We start from the raw sequence: 27,996 nt of genomic DNA on the forward strand, positions 1-27,996 counted from the left end.
GTCGCTCAGTCATGGGTCAAGTGGCTGCCATGCCACGCAGATGTGGTGCCTACGTCCTGGAACTGCATGAATGGTATAGGTAATTTTTTGTATACATTTTGTTTGGTGTTTGTAAACTGTGATAACAAAGGAGAATCAAAGATGGCAGATAAGAGATTTATCTAATTTATAATGGGGAAAAGTGTAACTATACCCTTTGGGCCCACAGGCCCAAGGGTCCTAAAAACTGCCTGGCTACACAGTAAGTTATGCAGTTACCGATAGAATTTGGCAAAAAAATATATTTAATATCTCCAGAGTGCCTGCCTTTAAAATGAAGATAGGAGAGGTGGGAGGCCCTTAAAGTGTAAAGCAAACCCAAAGATCTAACTTTCAATGAAGATTGGAGAGGTGGGGGGCCCGTAAAGTGTAAAGCACTGAGCAAACTGTTGGCACTATATCAATCCTGTATACTAATAATAATAAAGAAAACCCACAGATCTAACTTTTAATTCTTGTTTCCCTTTTGTCTGTTAATTTTTCTATTGAAACTTTTTTTTTTAAATCTGTTTGTTAAGTTCAGAAAAAAAAAGGTTGATCCTTCTAGGAATTCAGCAGGCAATGTTTCCAGTTCTCTCCATTAACTACAAAACACCTCCCCCTATGTGGAGATGAACCCCTCTTGAACCTCTTAATAGTTAAAAGGAAACACTTTCATGCCTAATAATCATTTGTTTCACTGAGATCCTATTAATATTTACGATAATAACTTACTCAGTCATATTAATAATATAATTATATTAAGTATTGACTATGGTAAGTGTATGTGTAATTATTTCTATATATTTGTGGGTGGGACCTCAAATAGGGCAGCATACGTTTTGTCAGCATTTTGAGAGTTTATAAGGGTTATCAATATGCTTTTTCTTTCCATTAACATAAATTGGTGTGTATTTGGGCTTTTATTGCTGTCAGATCTGCTTTTCAGTCCATACAAGTCAATGGAAATACCAAAGCAGCTTGATGCAGCTTAAAAGAAGGTCAACTGAAGGTCAGAAAGAAGTCAAGTGAAGTCAGAATGAGGACAGACAGGGGTTAGATATAGGTCAGAGAGAAATAAGATTGTGGTCAGATTCCAGCCAAAATGAGGTCAGAAGGGGGTCCAAAACAAGTCAGAAGGAAATCAGAATGTGGTCAGAAGGAGGTCAGATATAAATCAGAAGGAAATCAGAATGTAGTCAGACGGAGGTCAGATGCAAGTCAGGAGGTCAGAAGAAGGTCAGATACAAATCAGAAGATCAGAATGTGGACAGAAGAAAGTCAGATGCAAGTCAGAAGGAGGTCAGAAGTAGGTCAGATATAAATCAGAAGGAAATCAGAATGTAGTCAGAAGGAGGTCAGATACAAATCAGAAGATCAGAATGTGGACAGAAGAAAGTCAGATGCAAGTCAGAAGGAGGTCAGAAGTAGGTTAGATACAAATCAGAAGGAAATCAGAATGTGGTCAGAAGGAGGTCAGATACAAATCAGAAGATCAGAATGTGGACAGAAGAAAGTCAGATGCAAGTCAGAAGGAGGTCAGAAGAAGGTCAGATATAAATCAGAAGGAAATCAGAATGTAGTCAGACGCAGGTCAGATGCAAGTCAGAAGGAGGTCAGAAGAAGGTCAGATACAAATCAGAAGATCAGAATGTAGACAGAAGAAAGTCAGATGCAAGTCAGAAGGAGGTCAGAAGTAGGTCAGATATAAATCAGAAGGAAATCAGAATGTAGTCAGAAGGAGGTCAGATACAAATCAGAAGATCAGAATGTGGACAGAAGAAAGTCAGATGCAAGTCAGAAGGAGGTCAGAAGAAGGTCAGATACAAATCAGAAGGAGATCAGAATGTGGACAGAAGAAAGTCAGATGCAAGTCAGAATGACGTCAGAAGGGGGTCAGATACAAATCAGAAGGAGTTCAGAATGTAGACAGAAGAAATGTCAGATGCAAATCAGAGGGAGGTCAGATACAAATCAGAAGCAAATCAGAATGTGGTCAGAAGGAGGGCAGATACAAATCAGAAGGAGATCAGAATGTGGACATAAGAAAGTCAGATGCAAGTCAGAAGGAGGTCAGATATAAATCAGAGGAAATCAGAATGTAGTCAGAAGGAGGTCAGATACAAATCAGAAGATCAGAATGTGGACAGAAGAAAGTCAGGTCCAAGTCAGAAGGAGGTTGTCATGGATCGTGGCGTCAGACCCCAGACCTTCTCACCAAACTCGTGACCGGAGGACTGGCCGATCCAGACCGCGATGTGATGTGCATAACAATGCCACACCCAGCTACACCCTACACAGCGATTTTCCAGCTAATGGATTTCAATCTGTGTCTGCAGCCTGGATGCGCTTGTTACTGGGTCAGGTTAATTACGCAATTGACCCTTACACACTGCCACCACCCCTTTTTCGTACAGAGAAAGAGGAAACTCTCTTTATCAAATATACACTCTAATGGTTGAAAAGTCGTCTGTGCAATACGGTCACCGCAGGCCGATTTGGCAGAGGATTAAACAAACACAGTAGCGTCTCTTTAGAGGCAGGGATTCGTAAATTGCAATTAAGCACTTTGGAAACAGTCTAACACTTTCAGAAAGAAAGATTTATTACTAAAAGAGTCAAACAGGTGCAATAAAATATTTACAGAAAAAGATGTAACTAAGATATATATATATATATACACACAAAGAACCATAGCACAGCAAAGAGATAACAGGGAGAAGTTAAAGGGTTAAGTTACTTGCCATTTAAGCCTTTGATGTAAGCAGATCCAAACTGCAGAGTGAAAGGGTCTCCCCAGGTGGTATTGATGTTACAGATGGGAGATGTCTTCAACTTAACTTTTTAGGCCTGCTAGCCTGTTTTTTAAAGTCCCCCAGCAGGGGGGTGGCTCTGAGTAACTGGTCTATAGCTTCTCAGCTGCACGAGCTATAGTCCCCTCGCGGGTATATTATTACACCGATAAGTCTAAGGATCATGTAGATATGAATTATGAAATTGTACGTTACATGGTGTATGAGTTCTATGTTTTGGCCACCCTGAGCATGCAAAATGAGTGGAGTGACCTACTAAACGATTCGCCTGCCCCTCGCCCATCCGATGATATGTCTGGCATTTATGTATGTCTCTCATATTCTAAGATATGAGACATAGGATAAAAATTGATTTGAGGAATGTTCATTTAGTTCTGTCACCTACACTGCTAGGTTTTATGAGGTTAAAACCTCTTTCAATTCCTGGGAGAGCTACCTTATCTCTGTTACGGGGTGAGAAATTACACAGGTTCTTGGGCAGAACGGCTCTGTCTCTCTTGGGAACATTGGCCTTATCCTGGCCTAGGTGAGGAAGGCTACACTTTCGCAGACTGCTTGGCACCGAACTAGGGATGCCTTGCCCTGCTGTTGACCCATAACCAGCACACACACATCTGTCACTGTGCCTCTCAGGAAGGGGGGGGGGAAGGAATGAGAAATGGATACCCTTAGCAGGACTGAAACCAAAATGGTTGCACCGCGTCCATCTCAGATGCGCGTTTTTGCGACAGAGGTCAGAAGAAGGTCAGATACAAATCAGAAGGAGATCAGGATGTGGACAGAAGAAAGTCAGATGCAAGTCAGAAGGAGGTCAGAAGGGGGTCAGATACAAATCAGAAGAGGATCAAAATTTGGTCAGAAGCATGGCTGCACGGAGTTGGGGACATCAATTAATGGTAGCCATGAAAAGTTCAGAACCACCTGGTATTATTGGTTGGAGTTCTGCACAGAAGAATTTAAATAGCTGTGCTCAGGTTGAAATCTTCACTTTCTGACTTTGGACTTTATATGGTGGTGCCTTGTCTACTATTGGCACTCCTCCTGGCATGGGGGGGAGGACTTTCCCACCTGATGGTACTTTGCTCCTTTTTCCTCTCCTTACCCGCTCATATTTTCTGTGTCTCGTTCTACTCTGTAATTGGGGGGCTAGCCCTACCCCCTCGGAGGAAAGGTTAAAAACACCTTTTGGCTCACTTCTCTCTACCGTGTACAGGGATGAGTTTATCCCCTTTTTCTCTTTAGCCCCATATATACAAGGGGCTTTCAAGTCAAACTGGGACTTTTAATTTTCCAGGTATAAAAAGGGATACTAGTGTGGCGATACTACATGCAGTAGTAAGTGGCAAGTGTGTCCTATTACCGATAGGCCATGCACATGTTTCAGGCCAGTCAAGAGACTGTTAATCAAAATGGCAGACAACAGTGTTAATGTGTGCAAGGAACAGTGCGTGGTGATGAAGTTTCTTGTGAATGTAGGCATAAAACCTGCAGATATCTTCAGAACACTTCAAACACAGTACAGTGATAAGATGCTCAGCCGCTGTAAGACATTCGAATGGTGTAAATGTTTCAAAGATGGCTGTACGTCCATCAGTGGTTCCCAGCCCACAGCAGTCATTCCTGTGAGTATTCAGTGTGAGGAACGTCTGATCCTGGATAATCAATACATAACCTGTAGTGAAATTACACAAAAGACAAATCTTTCTATAGGAACAGTAAACACAATGATTACGAAGTGACGCAGGCTGTCCTAGGATGGTTAAGGCGTACTGACAAATCTTTCTAAGCCAAAGCTTTCCAGGCATTAGTTAAATGCTGGGATAAGTGTATATATGTAGCAGGGGAGTATGTTGAAAAATAAATGCAGTTTCCACTCCTTGAAATTTGTTCTTTTATGATATAAACTCAAAAGTCCAGATTTGACTTGAACGACCCTTGTACAAAAACTAAGATTCGGGACTATTGTTACTCGTGTATTTTCCATATCTCCCAAACCAATATTGTCACTGTTAGATGTACCTGGAAGCCTACTGTACCATGCTTGTCTGTTACCACCATACCTTATGTATATTTACTGTTTGTGTAACGCATTTTGACAATCTAATCTATGTATACTCGGTTTCACCTGGACTGTAAACTACCCAATTTATTAGCAAATTAAAGAAAGCATTAAAAAAAAGAATGTGCTCAGAAGGAGGTCAGATGTAAGTCAGAATGAGATCAGAAGGGGTCAGATACAAGGCAGGAGTTCAGAATGTGCTCAGGAGGTCAGATGTAAGTCACATTGAGGTCAGAAGGGGTCAGATACAAGTCAGAAGGAAATCAGAATGTTGTCAGAAGGAGGTCAGATGCAAGCCAGACAGAGATCAGAAGGGAGTCAGATAGAAGTCAGATCAGAATGTACTCAGAAGGAGGTCAGATGCAAGTCAGATAGAGATCAGAAGGGGCTTAGATACAAGTCAGGAGTTCAGAATGTGCTCAGAAGGAGGTCAGATGCAAGTCAGATTGAGGTCAGAAGGGGGTCAGATACAAGTCAGAAAGATTTCAGAATGTGCTCAGATGGAGGTCAGATGTAAGTCAGATAGAGATCAGAAGGAGGTCAGATGCAAGTCAGACAGAGATCAGAAGGAGGTCAGATGCAAGTCAGAATGAGATCAGAAGGGGGTCAGATACAAGTCAGAAGGAGATCAGAATGTGCTCAGAAGGAGGTCAGATGCAAGTCAGAAAGAAATCAGAAGGGGGTCAGATACAAGTCAGGAGTTCAGAATGTGCTCAGCAGGAGGTCAGATGCAAGTCAGATTGAGGTCAGAAGGGGATCAAATACAAATCAGGAGTTCAGAATGTGCTCAGAAGGAGGTCAGATGCAAGTCAGATAGAGATCTGAAGGGAGTCAGATAGAAGTCAGAAGATCAGAATGTGCTCAGAAGGAGGTCAGAGGCAAGTCAGAATGAGATCAGAAGGGGGTCAGATACAAGTTAGAAGGAGTTCAACATGTGCTCAGGAGATCGGATGCAAGTCAGATAGAGATCAGAACGAGGTCAGATGCAAGTCAGATAGAGATCAGAAGGGGGTCAAATAGACGTCAGAAGATCAGAATGTGCTCAGAAGGGGGTCAGATGCAAGTCAGATAGACATCAGAAGGGAGTCAGATAGAAGTCAGAAGATCAGAATGTGCTCAGAAGGAGGTCAGATGCAAGTCAGAATGAGATCAGAAGGGGATCAGATACAAGTCAGAATGAGATCAGGAGGTCAGATACAAGTCAGAAGGAGATCCAAATGTGCTCAGAAGGAGGTCAGATGCAAGTCAGATCGAGATCAGAAGGAGGTCAGATGCAAGTCAGATAGAGATCAGAAGGGGGTCAAATAGAAGTCAGAAGATCAGAATGTGCTCAGTAGGGGGTCAGATGCAAGTCAGATAGAGATCAGAAGGGAGTCAGATAGAAGTCAGAAGATCAGAATGTGCTCAGTAGGGGGTCAGATGCAAGTCAGATAGAGATCAGAAGGGAGTCAGATAGAAGTCAGAAGATCAGAATGTGCTCAGAAGGAGGTCAGATGCAAGTCAGAATGAGATCGGAAGGGGGTCAGATACAAGTCAGAAGGAATTCAGAGTGTGCTCAGGAGGTCAGATGCAAGTCAGATAGAGATCAGAAGGGGGTAAAATACAAGTCAGAAGGAGATCCAAATGTGCTCAGAAGTGATCAGAAGGGGGTCAGGTACAAGTCATAAGGAGGTCAGATGCAAGTCAGATAGAGATCAGAAGGGATTCAGATACAAGTGAGGAGATCAAAATGTGGTCAGAAGGAAGTCCGGTGTAGATCAGAAGCACGTGTGAAGAACTCCAGGGTGACTAAAACTGGCCCCAAACTAGTAGTCAGTTGTATAGCTGTAGAAAGAAATACATTGAAGAAGAGAATTGGATGAAACAGACAACACAAACCAATCTTTAGGTGTGGTTAATTGCTAGGTGTAGTGAAAGCAGGCTCAGCCAGTTAAAACCTTTCCACACATTTTAGTAACTGAGTGTACATATACTTTAGGGTCCATTCACAATTCTGGTTGCAGTGGCACATGCATTAGCACAACGCACGTTCTTGCACATAATATATGTTGCTGTATTCCAGTGTCATTCATTTTGAATGGCATCCTAATACACTAAGGCAGCACGGTGTAGCGTGCCAATGCACAGTAATGGGGTGCAATGCATTAGAAAAAAAGGAACTCATGCATTTTTAAGCACATTAGAGTGCATTACCTGTGTGTGTTAATGCACCACAAAGATGTTAGTAGACCCTTAAGGTTGAAGGAAGAAAATGGAAAAGTGTTAAAGTATATCTAAAGCCATATTTTTTTTAGTTTAGATAGCGTGGGGGAGGGTTAAAACTGCTATCATTTTTTTTCCATCTGTGTTTCATTATGGATATTTCCCTTTACTTCCTGTTCTGTAGACTCCAAAGGAAGTGAGAGGCTACCAGCGAAGTTGATGTTTAGAACAATAAAAGAGTAAATCTCCCCAATGGGGCACAGACAGTAATAAAATGCTGACAGATGTTCCAGCTCCTCTTCAATTATAAAGAGAAAAAAAAAGCTTTGTCTTTATTTATACTGTACGTTAAAATGGTTGTAAACCTCTGACTCCAGAGCACTAAGTGTCATTCCTGTCTGCTGTTCCTCTATTATCAGCATGGATCACGTTTTACACATTTCCCTGACACCAAGACAAAAAAGGTGAAAATGGATGGAGCTCTAGCACACAGTCTGTGATTGACAGCCTCAGCTCTGTTCCTGTATGCTTTTTGAAGGGTGGTGTGTTCCTTCCCTCCAATCAGCTCTCAGAGCTCTCCTCACTGAACTCTGTAGAGTGTAACTTCAGCTCCCCACCACCTGCTTCCTGAAAGCTCAGACAAACTGTATAAACTCTGCGATCTGAATGGCTGTAGAGAAGACATACCTGCAGAATAACAGGTACAACTTGTGTAGGAGGATTTGTTTCACTTCACTGGGTATATGTAAGGGTTTACAACCACTTTAAGGCTTAATATAACTAAGGTACTGTCATAAGCTCATATAAAGTGTGACTGACTATGCCCACCCATCTCCAACATTCATAGTAGGCATACTATAGATTCTATGAATGAAGAACAGATGGATAATTGATAGCCCCACCCCCTCCATTTATAAATTGTGTTTCATTTATAGTAGCTGTAGTACAGCTTCTAGGAATGGAGCAGCTGGGCAGAAAGGATGGGCATAGTTGGGCTCTCTTGATGACAGCCTGTGGCAGTCCTTCAGTTCTATTAACCTCTGCCACACTAGTAGCTTATGGCAGAAAATGCACGGGGACATGGATGGAGGTGGATTTCTACTAACAGAAGAAGTATCAGCACAAGGGATATACACTACTGACTGTGTTTTTCCTTTTTTATTTTGGCTGCACTTAGACTTTGAAGAAATGTCTTTTACAGAGTAACTATACTGTTTTAAGTCGCTTTATTTTAGTTTAGTTTTTTTTTTGTATTTTTGTTTACTTTCTTTTTACATAGCACATTATATAGCCAAAAAATTGTGAACACTGGACCATCACAGCAGTAGGAGCTGGCTGGATGTCCCATTATGAAAACTTTGACATTAATATGAAGATGGCTATCCTTTGGAGCTCCAGCAGCCTCCACTCTTCTGGGAAGGCTTTCCAAAATATTTTGGAGTGTGGCTGTGAGAATTTGTGCCTATTCAGCCTGAAAAAGCATGTGTAAGATCCAGGGGCGGACTGACAACTCATGGGGCCCCCGGGAAATAGGGGATCATGGGGCCCCTGTGTCCTTGCCCAAACTCAAAAAAGCCTATGAAAAAGGTACCAGGGGCATCTCATGGGGCCCCCTACTGACCCCGGGCCCTCGGGCAGTGCCCGACTTTCCAAATGGTCAGTCCGCCCCTGGTAAGATCAGATACTGATGTTGAGGGGAAGACTTAGCTCACAATCCCGGTTCCAATTTACCCCAAAGGCAAACCTCCCAACTTTCTGAGATGGGAATGAGGGACACTTATTAGCAAAACTATGTAGGAAAAGGACACATCCCCTCCCTGCCCTTAACCACTTGCCCTCCAGAGGATTTACAACCCTTCCTGACCAGGCTATTTTTTGCGTTACGGCACTGCGTTATTTTAACTGACAATTGCACGGTCATGCAATGTCACACCCAGATTAAATTTATGTCCTTTTTTCCCCATGAATTGAGCTTTCTTTCAGTGGTATTTGATCACCTCTGCGTTTTTTATTTTTTGCACCATAAGCAAAAAAAGACCGACAATTTTGAGAAAAAAACAATATATTTGACCTTTTGCTATTAAATATGTCCAGTAAAAAAATTTTAAAAATATAAATTCATCAGAAATTTAGGCTAAAATGTATTCTGCTACATGTCTTTGCTAAAACAAAATCCCAATACGTGTAAATTAATTGATTTACGTGAAAGTTATAGTGTTTACAAATGGTGGTATAGATACTGGGATTTTTTTTTCCCTACTAGTAATGGCAGCGATCAGCGACTTTTAGCGGGACTGCGGCAGGCATTCTGACACTGGGAGGGAACTAACTTGGTGTCACTGACATTACCAGTGACACCAATACAGTGATCAGGGCTAAAAAAAACAGCACTGACACTGTACTAATGACACTGGAAAGGAAGGGGTTAACGTGAGGGGCGATCAAAGGGTTAACTGTGTGTATGGAGTGTTTTACTAGGGGATGAGGGGGGTGTGCTTCACTGTAAGCACACTGATTGGATGGCTGTGCTGTGCACAGCCATCCCGTGCAGTGTGCTCGAGCTGCCAGGGAGGAAGACTGTTTGTAAATAAAACAATCTTCCTCCCCGTCGGTGATTGTCGGTAATCACCGGGCGCCGGCAGGTAATCACCATCCGGTACTCGGTGATTGACATTCGCGGTCGTGAATGGCGGCGCACTGCTCAAGCGTTCCCCCTACCCGGTAATGCAAATCACACATATATATATAAATATATATATATATATATACACGTGATTTTGCGCACCTGTGCTGCCGTTTAGCAGTATGTCTGCTATACGGCGGCGGGTAAGCGGTTAAAGGAGATGTGTTAAAAAAAAAGATTGATTAAACCCGCAAGTGCTTTTTTACAACTACTAATCCTTTATATTGATGTTTGGAATTTACACATGCAGCAATTTAGAAATTGGATGAAAGGTTTAACATTCAAAAACACTTTTTGATAGATAAGTAGTGCATTTTATATACAACTATATAGATCAGATGAAAATGAGGGACATATGAGGAGGAAAGAGGAAAATAGGGACTGAATGAGGGACAGCCCCTCGAAATGTGGGACAGTTGGGACCTATGCCAAAGGTGTTCAGTAGAGTTGAGGTCAGAGGCCTCTGTTGGCAACTTGAGTTCGTCCACACCAAACTGGTCAAACCATGTCCTTATGAAGCTTACTTTGTAGTCAGATGCACAATCATACGGGAACAAAAAAGGGCCTTCCCCCAGGGTTACCACAAAGTTGGAAGTGCACAATTGTCTAAAACATCTTTGCTAAAATGTATTCAGTTCAATTTTTGGCACTAATTCACAAAAACATTGGGAAACTGGAGAAAGTACAGAGAAGGGCATCCAAACTGATAAGAGGCATGGAGAAGCTCAGCTATGAGGAAAGATTGGAGGAACTGAATTTATTCTCTCTTGAGAAGAGGTGATTAAGGGGGGATATGATCAACATGTATAAATACATCAGTGTTTCATATAGTGAACTCGGTGTAGAGCTATTCACCCTGAGGTCATCACAGAGGACAAGGGGGCACTCTTTACGTCTGGAGGAAAAGAAATTTAATCTCCAAACATGGATAGGTTTCTTCACAGTAAGAGCTGTGAAAATGTGAAATAGACTCCCTCAAGAGTTGGTTCTGGCCAGCTCAGTGGATTGCTTTAAAAAAAGCCTGGAACATTTATAGGTAAAGTTGATCCAGGGAATATCTGATTGCCTCTCGGGGGATCAGGAAGGAATTTTGTCCCCTGCAGGAGCAAATTGGATTGTGCTTTGCTGGGTTTTTTTTGCCTTCCTCTGGATCAACTGTGGATGCAGGATTCTAACTTTTTTTTTTTTGGTTGAACTGGATGGACTTTTGTCTTTTTTCAGCCAGACTAACTATGTAGCTATGTATGCTATAGCAATAACAGTCATTTTCACTGGTAACACATGAACTCAATCATTTAGAGGGGTGTCCACTTATCTTTGGCCTTATAGGGAAGTGTGATGGCCAGTCATCCACATGATAGGTACATGCAATTTTGTTCAACAAAAACAAAGGATTCCCAGAGCTGGATTAGCTAAAGAGTCCTTGCCACAGAAGCTTCCTGCCTTGACCCCTTGTCTGATTTAACCTTCAGACTGAGCCATTTAGTGAAAGAGGAGTCACTGCAATGAGGCATTCTGTGTGTACATTTTTGCTTTAAGTTATAGAGGTCTATAAATAACAGATTTTTTTCCAACAGGCTGTAAAGATATGTGATAATATAAAAAAAAAAACAAAAGCTACACTTCCTTGAAAAAAAAAATCAAACATAAATATACAATGCTTAATATGTACCTGCCTAATGCAACGAAAAATATATTTGTACAAATTTTATTTATTTATTTTTTTCACAATTCATCATAATAAATGAATAAAGAAAATCTGCAGAAAAACCCAGAACACAATGCATTCTATACACAATGTAATCATCTTCAACAGTGTGGTTTTTGTTTACAGAAAGTTTGTCCAGGAATGTCCTAGTGGATTGATCACTCTCCATGAATTTCGTCAGTTTTTCGGTGAATTTACAGTGGGAGAAGGATCTTCGGAATACGCAGAGCAGATATTCCGAGCCCTGGATAACAACGGGGTAAGAGCAGTCCTAGATCTTCTATTCAGTGATTTAAAGCTGATCTCCGGCCAAACAGTTAAAGTTTCTGACCTAAGTTTGGTCAGAAATAAAGAAAAACAAACATCAGAACAAGGGAAATTACTTACAGTCAGTAGGATGTGTCATTTGTTCTGCTGGATCTTCTATTAGCTGAAATCCTTTTCCTTCGATCTCACCACCACCTCCACTGTAATCTTCCAGAGTGGCAGGGGTTAAAAGATTTGATGGGGCTATGACAATCATTCATAAAGAGTGCCCTACTGTGTGCACTCTTTCTCTGTTCCTAGAAGTTTATAAGTGGGCTTCTGATTGGCAGACTGTTGGCTTTTTCTTGGATAGGACACCAACCCACTGCTCTAGCCCAAAGCCTCTGCCATATTGTGCCCACTCCTTGCTGTAGGCCTGCCCACAACATCCCCAACCATTAACCTTTACAGTATATTCTCAAGAAAAGGAATGTCCATGCAATGAATTATATTTTCTGCACTTTACTAATGTTCTTCAACAATGGTAGTAAGACATCACATCAGCGTATTGACAGGTGTCTCCAGCATACATCACCAAACACAAAAGTGGATAAGCTGTAGCAGACTTTTGTAAAAGCCGAACATTGCACATCCCTCATAAGCCATCTTCTCTCTCCCTGGGACCACCATATTGTTGGAACCTGTCTCCCGGTATATTAAATCTATAGCATTCTTCTCTATTCAAACTTAGATTCACAAGGTGAAGCAGCCTGCTCTGTCGGCTAGGAATAAGAAGGTACCTTCAGTAGTATACTGGCTTCTCTTTCTATGTCCCACTCCATAGCTCTACCCAGCTGGGCATGCTCCCTGGTGTTACTCCCAGGGTCATTAGTACTCGCTTAGACTTGGCCCATTAAGCTCTATGCACCCTTCTCACTCCCTGCATGTCATATAAGAGACAGAACTGCTGCAGCTGCACCCTGGGCTGTTGTTAGAAACCATGGGACTCCATACAGCCAACTTGACAGGGCCCTCCACCCCAAGAAAAACAGTTTACTAGGCTTTATTTACGAATGAACACGGAGAGTGATTGGTACCAATCAGTCATTGTGTTCATTCAGGAAAGGAAGGGCAGGTAAACTGGTAAAGTGGGGCAGCACAGTGGCTAAATGGTTAGCACTTCCGCCTGGCAGTACTAGGGTCGTGGGTTCAAATCCCAGCCACGGCACCTCCTGCCTGGAGCTTGCATGTTCTCCCTGTGCCTGCGTGGGTTTCCTCTGGGTACTCCAGTTTCTTCCCACACTCCAAAGACATGCTGGTAGGTTAATTGGATCCTGTCTAAATTGGCCCTTGTATATGAATATGAGTTAGGGACCTTAGATTGTGCACCCCTTGAGGGTCAGGGACTGCGTAAATTGACGGCGCTATATAAGTACCTGAAATAAATAAATGTGACTTATTTACTGGACCCTTCCCCCACTCTCCATCCTGAAGGATCCTATTATGTGCTTGCAGCTACTGGTGGGAAGGAGAGGAGGGAAGTTGGGAAGTTGGCAGCACTGCAAGGGTGGGGGCACAAAGGGGAAACTGGCAGGGTGAAAAGTATGGTGCACAGGTAGGGTGATGGGTGCAGTGAGGGGGCAATTACTGGAATTGATCCCCTGTATGGCTTACTCTGCAGCAACTGAAAGCAAGCAGAAGGGAGAGGAGAAGAAGCCAGATTTCAGCTGCTGCAGGGAGAGCCATACAGGGGATCAGTTCCAATAATTGCCCCTCCTCCAATACCGATCACCCTCCCTGCACACATTCAATTCACCCAGCTGGCTGGCCCCCCCTGCTGGCCTGGGGCCTGTACAGGAGGACTGCTGGTACCCCCTTATCCATGGCCCTGGCTGCACCTACTGAATACTCTACACTTATCTCCGGACTTCAGCCCTGTGCAGGTACTCTGCAGAAGCTCACTACATACATACATATGTATAGCTCTGGGTGTTTGCCTCCCATGCCCAATCTCACAAGGCTCCTCCCCTCCCGGCATTTATATGGGCACTAACTCCACCCATTACATCACTCTAGGAAGGCTTTGTCAAAATGGGAACCTAACACCCCAATTAAATAATTCCCTATTACCACACTAATTTCAGACAGAGCCACCCAGTGGCAGACTAGCTAACTACACCTGGTTACAAGCTGCATTATAGCTTCTATGAATGAAACATTGTCTATGAATGGAGGAGAGATGGACGATTGAAAGCAGCAGGTAGATGAGCTCATCTCTCTGCCTCTCTGCTTCTCCCTCTCCCAGGCTGTACAAGGACTGCAAGAGGCTATTACAAGTCAGATCCAGTAACTTACCCTGCTTGTATCTATTGATGGGCCACCCTATAGCAGAAATACTGGTGTATATATATGTGATTTTGTAGTTACGGGTAGGGGGCGCACACATAGCAGAGCCATACAAAGCAGTGTACTTACAGTGAAGAACACACACAGAACACACAGTAAAACAGCACGCAGCACACAGTTAACCCTTTGATCACCCCATATGTTAACCCCTTCCTGCCCAGTGCCATTAGTACAGTGTCAGTGCTTTTTATTAGCACTGATCTTTGTATTGGTGTCACTGGGGATGTCAGTGATACCAAGTCAATTCCCCCCAGTGTCAGAATGCCCACCGCAGTTCTGCTAAAAGTCTCTGATTGCCGCCATTACTAGTAAAAAAAAAAATTCCATTATACATACCATTTGTAAATGCTATAACTTTCACGTAAACCAATTCATTTACATGTATTGGAATTTTTTTAGCAAAGACATGTAGAAGAACACATTTTGGCCTAAATTTATGATTCATTTTGATTTTTAAAATGTTTTTTACTGGACATGTTTAATAGCAAAAAGTAAAAAATATAGTTTTTTTAAAACTTTTTTTGCTTAAAGCACAAAAAATAAAAAATCACAGAGGCTCTATTTGTGGGAAAAAGGGACATAAATTTCATTTGGGTGCAGTGTTGCATGACCGCACAATTTTCAGTTAAAGTGACGCAGCACTGTTTTGCAAAAAATGGCCCGGTCAGGAAGGGGGGTAAATCCTCTGGAAGGCAAGTGGTTAATGGAGGACAGAATTAGTGAGTGCCTTTTGTATCTGCCTGGAGTTTAAGAGGAACTATGATAGATTTAGATCCATTCTAATTCGCATTTTTGATGAATACGTATGTTTTTAAACCAATTTATATCTTTTTTACAATTTACATAAAATGTTTATTTTACTAATAAACATTTAATACACCATACATCCATGGCATAGAGTACTGTGGGTTTTCTAAAAAGAGAGTACAGCAGAAACTGTTTGCATTCAGACTGTATCTCTCTAATTGAAACCCTGTATAATCTTGCTGGATAGTAAAGGGAGGGAGGGGTATTGATCAGATGTGTATGTAAATTTGAACTTCATCTATTCAGTGCTGTAAACAACTCTTAAACTGTAAAGAGCTCTTCCTGGTAGAAATGTAATCTGACTGTAAAAATGAAGCTTGCACAACTACTAGTCTTAATGTTTAACAAATGTTCTTGTTCAGAGTCACTTACATCTCTGGCCAGACTCTGCCTTTCTTCAGGGCTTAGTCATAGAGATTAATTTATCCAACTAAGAAAAAAATGTTTTAAATGTCCTGAACATTATAAATAAATAAAGAAAACCTATACAAAAAACAATAAAGATTAATTTTAAGTGAACAATTATACTGAAATTATAATGTTTTTTTTTAACTGGACACTTTTACCCCCTTCCTGTCCAGGCCAATTTTCAGCTTTCAGAGCTGTCACACTTTGAATGACAATTGCGCGGTCATGCAACACTGTACCCATATGACTTTTTTAGCATTTTTGTGATAGATACAACTTTATTTTGGTGGTATTTATTCACCACTGGGATTTTTGAAAAATTTAGAAAAAAAGTGTTTTTCTTATAAAATTTTGCAAATAATCTTTCTTCATAAATCTTGGCCAAAATGTATTTAGTTATCTTTTTAGTAAAAAAAAATAACCAAAATTAGTTTATAACCAAAAATTATAATTTTTCTAAAACTTTTTACATTTTTATTTTTTTTTATATTTATATTATTATTTTTTTTTTTAGCATACTGTCACCCTAGCAGTACAGTGTCACCATAGAGACACTGTACTTCTTGTGGGGGGTGATGAAGATTTGTTTTTCTTTTTTTTACACTGATTGCTGTTACACCCATAAAGGCTGTAAAAGCAATCATTTCTCTTTCTCTGTCTGCATTCTTGCAGCCATTGAGAAATACTGTGAGAGCTGTGATTTGTCACAGCTTGTCACAAGGTACAAGGCTGTTGTGAATAACCTTGTACCATGTGACCTCTGTGATCATTCACAGAGTTCACACGTAGTAAGCAATGATGTCAGAAGTGACATCTTGCTTACTACTGTTCATGTGATCACTGACTGGCCAATCAGTGATCACATGATTGGGAACTCACACAGAGGTCCCATACAGCGATCAGTGTTCTGTTGTGTCCTCCGGACACAGCGGGCACCGGATCGCGGTGCTGCGCGCTCCCATGGAGCTCGCACAGCCTAAAATTGCGGGCGCCGTTTATGAACGGCAACCCACACCTGCGCTGCTTCCGTCCAGCCGATTATATACATGGGCCGGACGGGAAGTGGTTAAAGAACAGTTGCTTAAACATGAATGCAGTTGTGCTTCTGTGTTGTCACCCTTTCACACAGACATCCAATAGGTTAAAAGTGGCTGTTTAAACACACATTAGGCAGGCAGGGTGCACTGTTGTCACCATCAGGAAACCTGTCCTGAGAATTACCTTGTAGCATGCATATAGACATGGAGTGTTGAAAGGATGCTGAGGGAGATCAATAGCATTACGATGCAAGATAAGATATAAAAAGGTGAAAATAAGGATTTTATTGGAAAATAGAAATTGTTCATGATACACATACTGTAACTAAATACCATTCAGTTAGGGTTTACCTTTACTCTCAAGTACAGCTTTACTTTAGGTCTGGCTCTTGGTACCTGTTATTGTGCAAGCTATTTCCAAAAAAACCTCATCCCTTTTGCACCCAAGAACTGTGAATACACTTCCATATTCAGGACTCCATGTATTACAATTGTTCCCTTATCTTGACTGTAGGATGGAATTGTGGACTTCCGAGAATATGTTACAGCAATCAGCATGCTTGCACATGGGACCCCAGCAGACAAGCTTAGGTGGTCCTTCAAGCTATACGACAAGGACGGAGATGGTGCTATCACCCACTCGGAGATGCTGGATATCATGAGGGTCAGTAAACATTGTGGGGAATCTTCTTGAATTGTTTTCACTGTGTCTTCAGAATCTAAGGAGCACCTGGTCTTCTCCAGATCTTTTAATTATTTGACTTTCTTTCCTGCAACCACATTCAGTGTTGATGGGGGAATCCTTCCCGTGGAGCTATTGTGTTCTCCCAGTGGGGGGCACATCTAGCTGTCCCTTCCGAGAGAACACAGCTGAACTGGTTGAGATTCGAACCATCTATAGCCGGCTTTAGTGGTAGAGGTGGAATGTTTTTGTTGTACAGCTACCAGGTTGGCCCCATCATGATGGTAAGAGAAGTGAGAGGTTGAGCTGGGATGAAGCAGGATCACAGATTGGGAGTTAAGAAAGTAATCAGATGTAAGGCAATATGGTAACCAGAAGGACAGCTAGTCAAGCAAGGTACAGAATGGCGGGTGAGGTTGCAGGAGACGCAATGTCAAGAGAAGGAAACCAAATCATATTAACAATAGGAAGTGTGGTCAGACAAGCCAGACTGATGATTAGGTATATAAGTGGAAAAAACAGGGAATGAGAGAAAGCCAGAGTTCAACAGGCCAAGTCAGCAAGGTAACAAGTCAGCTGGGATCATAGAAATAAAGTTACAGCCTGCCAGTAGATTGGAGAGCTGTGTCCCTGGAAGCAATCAGAAGCTTTTAACTGCTTTTGTGCCATTCTTCATTGATAGACACACATTGGGATGTTGACATCAGTGCTTACAGCTTGCACAATACCAAGGAAGGATGAGAACAGCAGAATATGCCTATACATCTGTGTCCACTAATGGCTCTAAAACAACATAGTTCAGTGGTATCTTTAAATTAATTTATATTCTTTAATTGTTTTTAGAAGATATCTGCTTGGTGTAAATACTCTTCGGTGTGTTAATGGGCTAAAAACCTTATTGCTATGCAGGGCTGTGGATAAGGGGGTACCACCAGCCCTCCTGTATGAGGCCCAGGCCAGCAGAGGGGCCCAGGCAGCTGGGTGAATTGGATGTGGGCAAGGAGGGTGATCAGGATGGCAGGGTGTGAGGGTGTGTGTGTGTGTGGGGGGGGGGGGATTACTGGAACTGACCCCCTTATTGCTCTCTCTGCAGTAGCTGAAAGCTAGCTTCTTCTCCCTTCCCTCTCACTGGCTTTCAGCTGCTGCTATACAGGGGATTATTTCCTGTAATTGCCCCACCGCTGCACCCATCGCCCTCCTTGTCCACCATACATTTCCCCCTGCTGCTCAGGCACCCCTTTATGCCCCCACCGCCGTGGAGCTGCTGGCTTCCCCCCTGTTCTTCCCACCGGCAGCTGCAAGCACACAATAGGATCCTTCAGGATAGAGAGTTGGGGAAGGGGCATGTAAGTATGTCACATTTACCAGCCCTTTCCTTCCCTAAATGAACACAATGAGTGGTCAGTACTGATCAGGCCTGGACTGGCCATGGGGCACACCAGGCATTGCTCCATGGACTTCCAAGAGCTAGAGGGAGCAATGATTCAAGGACAAGAACTACCAGGAGGCCATGGGCAAGTATCACTGGGCTCTGCTGGAGCTGAAAGGGCTTCCTGGGAAGCAGGACAGTGTGGCCGGTTCCCAGGCCAGGTACTCGATGTCTGATACAAAGAGAGGGAGGGGGGAACCCCCCAGGCAAGGGAAAGAGCAGGGCGGTGTCAGCTGACATTCTTGCTTTGTGATTGGCTGGCCAGGGTTTCTGTCAGTGGAGTAGTAAAGGAAAGGACAAGGAGGGATGGCTCACTGTGCAAGAAAGTGATGGGAGAGGGGTCCAGAGGGATGACCACTGTGTGGTGCCGAGGAGGGACTTTGTCACCTGTGGGGGGAGGGGAGGGGTGCTGCACTACCACCAAATATATGGAGAGCAGAGCACACATGTGGGATAGGGGCTCAGCCTGTAACCTTCGCTGTGTGCATGCTGGACGTGGCTACATGATTGATCACAGCTGGGTGGTTCTACAGGGGCTCATGACCATGGATGTGAAAAATGCTGCATGTCTATTACGTTAGCATCTGTTCACACCTGTGTGTTAAATATGCACTTTAGGTGCATTATAAAAAAATCCTGCTTGCTGCATTTGTGATGTGCTTTCATCTAAATCAAAGTAGAATTCAATGGTAACACACCAAAAACGAACTGCACAGATGTGAACAGAACCTGTACATTTGATGCACTAAAAGGCACGTGCTCAACAGTGCAAGTAAAATATCCCCTATAAAGGCTATGTAACCAGTCAGATCTGTGCATTGCGTTTTATACTATATGTGCTGGGTGTTTGAAATGCCCTACTTGATACATCTTTAGCGTATATTGCGTAGGCTGTCCGCTGCATCTGCAAACCGTGAGTAGAAAACCTCTAGCAAGATGAGAATCGCGTGTGAGCACCGGCTTGATTTTAGAAAACAAAAATGGGATGCTCAGTCTGAAATTCCCAGACCGGGCCTGGTACCGATCACTCATTGTGTTCATTCACAACGGAAACATAGTAAACTGTGTTTGTTTTGGGGGGGGGGGCTGTATGGGTCCTGTGGTTTCTACTATGTATATTTTGTAATTATATATGTACATGGGGCAGACATAGTTGCATAATATATACACAGGACCTGTTTTCTGCGGTCCTATGACTGCCTAGGCTGAGACAATGTGCAGTTTTACTAAAACTGGATCACTCAGAATGCTGCTGTAGCTGTGCATGGTAGCCAATCAGCTTCTAAATTCAGCTTGTTCAATTAAGCTTTAGCAATAAAACCTGGAAGCTGATTGGTTTCTCTGCAGAGTTGCACCAGATTTTGCACTCTCCAGTCTTAGTAAATAACTCTCTGTATGTTATCAGTCTGGTGCAGGCATGAGGAATATCATGACTGTGTCATCTCTGAGATGGCATCTCATTTTATGATGTAGATGTTGGCCCTGGATGATGTCTGAACAAAGATGGCACTGTCCTAAATTTTCTTGTGATTCAGTAGTGGCAGTGGTCCAGGTGACTGTTTTCTATTTTCTCTGTCTCTGCACAGGCTGTGTATAAAATGAGTGTCGCAGCATCCCTTACAAAGGTCAACCCAATGACTGCAGAAGAATGCACTAATCGCATCTTCATCCGTCTGGACAAGGATCAAAATGGTAAAATGAACATATTAAACTTTTTATTCACGCTGAACTCCATACACACAGCTAAAGGCTTCTATACATGGCTTGGCCCTGTTGGTTGATTGTTGTGTTGACTTTTGTTGAAGGTGTCTGGTAGAAAACAGCACCTGCAAGGTCCTTGCTGTCATAATAAAATACTATATATATTTACTATCTTACCTGCCTAAGGATTTGTATTTTTATTCAGCCCCTCTTGTGATGTAGGGACCCCTGCTCTGACAAAATGGCGTGCTTGAAGCTGTGTTTAGATATGAAGGAGTGTCTGCTTGTTTTGCTTGTTTTTGGTCTGGGATAACTGAAAGGAGCTTCACCACCTTAAAGTGGTTCCAAAGCCTTAAAGTGTTACTAAACCCACAACAGTAAAATCAGTCTGTATATACAGTAAAGCATGCTTGTTATACTCACTGTGGAACCTAAGGGGTTAATCCTCTGCATTGTGTAAAAAGCTGTTTGATTCTGACTTATCTGCCCTCCTCGTGTTCAAATGTCCATGCTGATTAGACAGACTGAACCTGTAGCCCTTCTGCACATGCTCAGTTTAGTGTGTATTGCTAGAGGTTTTTTTTTTCTTGGGAGAGTGCATGTGATCAGCACAGGGCCAATCAGCAATGTCCAGACAGAGGTCAGGGGTTCTGCATCCTCCTAGAGCAGAAAGAAAACTTACCAGTGCTCTGCTGATGAGAAAAGGCATGTAGCAGTTTATATTTACTAAAATAATTGCATCTCCATGTTCTGTGTGAGACCAGATATTGTGAATGCAGAGTCCTGGGTTTATTTATTTCAGGTACTTATATAGCGCTGTCAACTTATGCAGCGCTTTTACATATATATTGTACATTCACATCAGTCCCTAACCCTCAAGGGGTGTACAATCTAAGGTTCCTAACTCACATTCATACATACTAGGGTCAATTTAGACAGGAGCCAATTAACCTACCAGCATGTCTTTGGAGTGCGGGCGGAAACCGGAGTACCCAGAGGAAATCCATGCATGCACAGGGAGAACATGCAAACTCCAGGCAGGTGGTGCCGTGGTTGGGATTTGAACTAACGACCCTAGTACTGCCAGGCGGAAGTGCTAACCATTTAGCCACTGTGCTGCCCTGTTACTGTTTAGTAACATTCAGGGGTGAAGTAACAACTCATGGGGCCCCCAGGCAATAGGGGATCATGGGGCCCCTGTGCCCTAGCCCACACTCAAACCACACCCAAAAAAGCCTATTAAAGGTACCAGGGGCATCTCATGGGGCCCCCTACTGACCCCGGGCCCTCGGGCAGTGCCCGAGTTCCCAAATGGTCAGTCCGCCCCTGGTAACACTTTAAGGTTTTTCATCTTACTGCATTCTATGCATTAGGTGAAAAACCTTCTGTGCTGCAGGAACCCCCCAGCCCTCCCTTACCTGAGCCTGATCCAATCCAGCGATGTGCACAAGAGCAGTGGCTCTCCCGACATTGTACCTCCTCCCTGGCCAGATTAATAGCAGTTGGAGCCATTGTCAATTAAGTGCTGTGCCGAGCCAAGGGGGGCGGGGCTGAGCCTCCCACTCTGTTTCAATAGACATAGACAAGGCGGCTCAGGAATGAGCCTACAGGGGTGCCCTCATGGAAAATGTCTTTCCATGGGGGCACCCACCGAAAAGGATGAGCCTGGAGTGCTGGCAGGGGTCCCCAGAAGAGGAGGATCCGGGCTGCTCTGTTCAATACCATTGTACAGAGACGGTAAGTATGACATGTTTGTTATTTTAGTGAAAAAAAAAACAAAGGTTTAATGTTGCTTTAAGTTTCACCTTCTGCATTTTTGCCAACATTTGGGAAAAATTAAAGCTTTCTCTGCCGCTCAACTTATATGTTAATATGTTCTCCTCTTTCAGCCATCATCAGTCTTCAGGAATTTGTAGATGGTTCTCTGGATGATGAGTGGGTCAGAGAGATGCTAGAATGTGATCTCAGCACGGTGGAAATCCAGAAGATGACGAAACACGGTCATTTACCTGCAAGATCATCCAGGGAAAGACTCTTTCATGACAATACATAAACTTTCAATTTTTTTTTTCCCTGCTTAAAACACATTGCTCAGAATGCACAGCCTACCTACAAAGTGACACAAAGTCTCATTGCATCAAAATCTGCTAAATCCCTTCACTTGCAATGATACTGAATTACTAAATGGTCAAAAGGACAAAAAAAAAAAAAAAAAAGCACGTTCCCTGGTTCCAAGCACTGCCACTGTGAATTCCTGACAAATATATAAAATTCAGATTGACTGGTACTTCTGGCTTAAAGTGTATGTCAGGCCAAAAACTCTGTTTCTTCCTTTTAGATTTCAGACGTGATTGGCCGCTTTCTTGCATGTCCCTGCTACATTGTTGGTGTGCACATTACATGTACAAAAGAAGATCACAGTGAAAATATAAAACATCTCTTTTTAAGGAAGAAATACTTTCAGAAATATTATAAAGATAGAATAACTCAATCTTTATATATTATATACATGGCACTAGAGACATGACCATAGGACTTGGGGCAGAAGTCTTCATTTTCTAAAGTTTAGACACCCCGGCCAGATATAGCATGTATCAGGTAACGTGGCAACAATTCTATGTTTCATTTTTCTGGTTGACAGCGAGTCTGAGAACTAGGAACACACCGGTTCACATTCCTAGTTCTGCTGCAGGGTTAAATAATGTTCCCACAGCAAGGGCATTTGGAATTATAAAGTCGTATTGCAATCATGAGTAGGTTTTAAGGAAAGGTTTAAAATGGATCTAAAGCCTCAAGATTTTTTTTATTTTAATGCAGTTTATGCATTATTGTAAAAAACCTTTTTGTGTCACATATTCCCCCCTCACCCACCCTTATGCTTACCTGAGCCCCATCACAATTCAGCTCTGTGTATGAGAGCTGTGGCTCTCCTGGCTCTGTCCCTCCTCCCTGGGCAGATCGATACCAGTGGGAGCCATTGTCTCCCATCCCTTTCAATCAACTCCAGTCCTGCTGTCTGTGTCAATAGATGCAGCAGCGGGTTTCGATAGCGAGCTCGCACAAGTGCCCCATGGGAATTCACTTCCTATTGGGGGCACAAGCAAGATAGGAAGAGCCAGGAGCACCGGCGGGGGACCCGAGATCAGGAGGAGCAGAGTATAGAGATGTTAGAGATGTTTGTTTTAGTCTTTTTTTTTTTTTTTTTTTTCTTTTATACCACTTTGAGGCTAATAAAAATTATTCACTTCAGCTCTCACACCTGTATACCATCTATGAACCAGAACAAATGTAACACTTCTAACTTGGGCTTTTTGATTCAGCAATAACTTTTTCATTACAAAGATAACAAAGAAATATATATATATATATATATATATATTTCTTTTTTATTTATTTGTGTATTTATATTACTACTTTGACTAGTGCTAGTTTAAAAAATAGTGTTACTATAGCTAAAGGGGATACATTTTATTCTATGGTTTCTCCATGGTTCTTTGTTTTTTTTCCATTCAAAATGGTGCTATGATTGTGGTACAAATCACTGTTATTTGTAAATGAAATAAAGGTTTGTTTGTTTTTTAATTTTGCGGGGGTTTTTTGGGACACTGAAAACATTAAAGAATCAAATAAATATTTAAATATTAGTTTATAGAAAAATAGAAATCAGAAAACAAATCATCATGAAAATATTCGTTAATCAATTTATGAATGGAGATGGACCTTTGATCTGTCCATTCTCTATTCATAGAGCACTTTCCATTGATGGAAGCTTTAGTAGAACAGTACCTGTTACACTAGGGATGAAGGAATCTGACCAGGTTCAATTTGTTAAGGGTTTGGTGAATCTTGTTTATAATTTAGTGAGCTCTTGTACTTTTAGTAAACTGTGGCCATTTTTATTAAAAAAAGCCTGAGAATCTGGGCATTGTTATGGGGGACATGTACCAATGAAAAAAAAATGTGGGTCTTATCATGAGGCATCGATGGCGACATTAAAAATATATACAAATCCTTAAAATAATCTGCTTTGGGGATGCCTTAAAGTATATCTCAAGCCAAAACTTTTTTTTTTATTTTGGATAAATGGTTAGCACTTCTGCCTAGCAGCACTAGGGCCACTGGTTCAAATCCCAACCATGGCACCACCTGCCTAGAGCCTGCATGCTTTCCCTGTGCCTGCATGTGTTTCCTCCAGGTACACTGGTTTCCTCCCACACTCCAAAGACATGCTGCAAGGTTTATTGGCTCCTGTCTAAATTGGCCCTAGCATGGATATGAATGTAACTTAGGGACCTTAGATTGTATACCCCTTCAGGGTTGGGACTGATGTGGGAGCACAATATATGTGTAAATTGACAGTGCTATATAAGTACCTGTAATAAATTAGATGGATTTTCATTCACTTTCTGTCCTGTAGACTCAACACTGGTCTATTTATAAAAAGCTTGCATAAGGGCCCTTTCACACAGTCCATTTTCAGGTGAATCTGATCACACCATCCATTGTTCTCTATGTAAGCGGATAATTGCCCGTTTACACCCGCTTGTATCAGATCCGATCTGATCTGCTAAAAACAGACAGATGGAAGATCTGTTACCCATCTAGTGGATCAGATGGGATGACAGTTGGATGTAAACAAACAAGTGTTCCATTTACATCTGACCGCCCCATAGAGCAGTGGTCTCCAAACTATGGCCTGGGGGCTGGATGCGGCTTTGCTTGCCCTTATCTGGCCCTTCGGGCACTTTTTCTCCCACTGATACAAAACACTATTCCTCCCACTGACACCAACAAGGGGGCATAATTCCTGCTACTGACATCAACAACAATCAGTATTCCTCTCATTGAAACAAACCATGGGGCACTATTCCTCCCACTGACACCAACAATAGGGCACTGTTTTTCCCACTGACACCAACGATGGGACACTATTTATCCAATTTACACGAAGACTAGGGTGCTATTCCCCCCCTAATGCCCCTAATCCCAAAGATGCATTGTGTAATCCCAATGACGCAGGACAATTTGCACTCCCAATGGCCCTAAAGTTCGAAAGCCAGTAAACTGGACCTTTGTTTAGAAAGTTTGGAGACCCTGCCATAGAGAACAGTGAGCTGTATCACCCGCCTGTGTGAAAGGGCCCTAATTAAGTGTTCTTGCATGGCAAGGCCACTTACTGTTATCTCACATATATATTCTTATTATTATAGCCAAATTTACCACCCTAACTCCTCCCACGGTTTTTACACTACATAGACAGTAATATGCTGAAACGTGCGGATTGTTCCCGATTGGTGTGCTATTACTTTGTGGATCGTTTCTCCGAATGGTTCACGAAATATCGGCGTTTTTGTGGTGAAATTGGGCTGAAAAATCAGGACATGATTTCTAAACTGCCATCACTCCCTCATTTTCAAGCCCACCTACACAAATCTTATATCAAAACGTTCAGCTATCCCTGCTGCCACTAAAAATGTTCACGGCTAAGCCATAGTCCTGATAGTTTTCACAATATAACCATTTGTTTACAAGTCATGCAGCCCATTGACATTCATTGAAACTCCACTCTAGCCACCTCAAAGTTGAAGGGCAATTTCTAAACTGCGACTGTGCCTTCATTTTTAATATTTTAGAGACATACTATGCATCAAAATGTAGGTCTGGGTCTTGTGATTCTCACAATATAAAGCTCTTTGGTGTAGGATTTACAATTTTTAAACTACAACCGTTTGAAGATGGCAACCGCCAGTGAAGTGAGCAAGTTGGAGCAGTTTGTTTTTAACCGCTCTTCTCTGCCCTTGCTGTAGAATGAGTTGCCATAGGAACCCAGGTGGAGGCAAGAGCACTTCACACAATTTTACCAGAAATTGTAGCTTTGCTAGTAGTGTAAATGTTTTCTTGTTGCCTTTTGACTGGGTGAATGTACCATTCCCTAACATTCAATTCTAAGAGAAAAATGGCTATAGGAACATTTGATCCTTACAATGCGCCAATAGAGAAAGTAGCTTAACATTACAGACTAAGAACAGTCGACCAGCAGGAGAATAATATGAGGGAGAGTTCTGCACAGTGTATCATCTGTGGAGAATTTTGTGGGAATGGCAGAATAAATGCATTTTTCAACTGAACAACCCTCCAGCTGCAGTGTGAAGCGAAACATTTAGCAGTAGTATTATTACCACTGCTAAATGCGACAGCTTCCTCCTAGTTATTAGGGAGCCAACATGAGTCCTAACAACCTATAGTGTTTGGTGATTTCTCTATTGGGGAATGTTTGTGAAATGGTTGTAAAGGCATGTCATTTCTTGTATTCAGGAAAAAATATCCCAATTTTTATTGTCTCCCACCCCCTACCTTCTAAATACTTACCTATCCCAATTTTTATTGTATCCCACCCCCCACCTTCTAAATACTTACCTGAGTCCTTACTCGATCCAGCTCTGTGCCCATCTGCAGCAGCTCTCTCCTCTTTCTCTGCTTACAGAGGCAGCATCAGGAGCCATTGGCTCCTACTGCTGTCAAACAAATCCTAGCAGAGAGTGAGGGCGCACTATGTGTGTCCATGGATGCACACAGCCCGGCTCAGGGGGAAGCCTGCATGTGCACCCCCATACTAAGTGGCTTTCTATGGTGGTATACTGAGAAGAGGAGAAGAAAAGAGCGCTGACAGGGGACCTCAGAAGAGGAGGTTTGGGTATGTTCTGTACAATACCATTGCACAGAACAGGTAAGTATAACATTTTTGCTATTTAAAAAAAAATTGCCTTTGCAACCTCTTTAAAGTGGTTGTAAAGGCTGAATGTTTTCAGCCTTCAGTGTGCAGCAGCTTCCCCAGCCCCCTCAATACTTACCTGAGCCTCATTGTGATGTGAATGACAGCCTCGGCTATCCCGGGTCTCTGCCTCCTCATTGGCTGAGACAGCAAGTGGGAGCCATTGGCTCTCGCTGCTGTCAATCACAGCCAGTCAGCCAATGAGGAAAGAGGGGGTGAGGCAAAGTCACGGCTCCGTGTGTGAATGGACGCATGGAGAAAGCAGGTGCCCCCATAGCAAGCCTCACAGGACAGTCAGAGCAGAATGAAAACTCCTCCTATAACCAGTACTCAGCTGGACACTGATAGAAGTCACAAGACTGATCTAACTGCTGATGAGAAAAAGTATTTAGCAGTTTACATTTACTACAATAAAAACATTTCCATGCTCTGTGTACTGTGACAGACTGAATATAGTGAATGCAGGGACCTGGGTTTAGTAACACTTTAATGTCAAATAAAATGCTGGTTTCAATCTTAAAATCATTCCTGGTGATTTTGCCCTAAAGTTCTTGTTCAGCCACTTCCTGTTATAGGGTGACAACGCTTTGTCCCTGTTTCCCAACTGTGTTCCTATACTGTCACCTGTCACACAGGGCACAAGCAGTTATTCACCACACTTTACACAAGCGCATTCCACTATTGTCACCATCAGGAAAACCCGCCCTGAGAAATACCATGCAGCCATTCATGGAGTGCATATAGACAGGAAGTGACTGCAAAGAGGCTGCAGGAGGTCTGCAGCACTGAAGCGCAACAAAGGATGGCAGAAATGTGAAAACTGTATTTTATTGGAAAAAAAAATATATGTTACATGGAGCTTTAGAAAATGTAATTTTTATCCATTGGGGTTTACATCTACTTTAATAAAATGCATTTTAAACATTTCTTTCTTTGATATTGTACAGTGTGGTTAATCATGTTTAGAGATCTTTCTGAAAAAAGAGATCAAAGTAAAAACAAAGTAAAACAAAAAAACAAAACAA

General features: G+C 42.3%; 1 protein-coding gene and 1 pseudogene across 2 annotated transcripts in view; both read left to right on the plus strand.

Annotated features, from left to right (window-relative positions):
- LOC149467356 (guanylyl cyclase inhibitory protein) lies at positions 1-27,898 on the plus strand. Its single transcript, XM_089671702.1, has 5 exons — positions 1-79; positions 11,610-11,742; positions 16,902-17,051; positions 20,085-20,190; positions 22,089-27,898. Exons 1-5 carry the CDS (start codon positions 12-14, stop codon positions 22,250-22,252), a joined length of 621 nt encoding a protein of 206 aa, XP_089527828.1. The 5' UTR covers positions 1-11; the 3' UTR covers positions 22,253-27,898.
- The window catches only part of LOC149467357 (uncharacterized), a 68,561-nt pseudogene continuing 63,353 nt past the window's right edge, over positions 22,789-27,996 (plus strand). Inside the window, exon 1 of the transcript XR_016311932.1 lies at positions 22,789-22,797. The product of XR_016311932.1 is annotated as an uncharacterized LOC149467357 (transcript). The remainder of the gene's footprint in view (positions 22,798-27,996) is intronic.

The sequence above is a fragment of the Staurois parvus genome, unplaced genomic scaffold (assembly GCF_062004578.1).
Source record: "Staurois parvus isolate SC_StPar_1 unplaced genomic scaffold, SC_StPar_1.0 ptg000114l, whole genome shotgun sequence".
In the NCBI taxonomy this organism is placed as follows: domain Eukaryota; kingdom Metazoa; phylum Chordata; class Amphibia; order Anura; family Ranidae; genus Staurois; species Staurois parvus.

Bases quoted from the DNA above. Each gene is read 5' to 3' on its own strand.
- LOC149467356 (XM_089671702.1), top strand. From the start codon at position 12: ATGGGTCAAGTGGCTGCCATGCCACGCAGATGTGGTGCCTACGTCCTG. The intron at 17,052-20,084 runs GTCAGTAAACAT...GTCTCTGCACAG, and splicing joins AGATGCTGGATATCATGAGG to GCTGTGTATAAAATGAGTGT. The intron at 20,191-22,088 runs GTAAAATGAACA...CTCCTCTTTCAG, and splicing joins TCTGGACAAGGATCAAAATG to CCATCATCAGTCTTCAGGAA.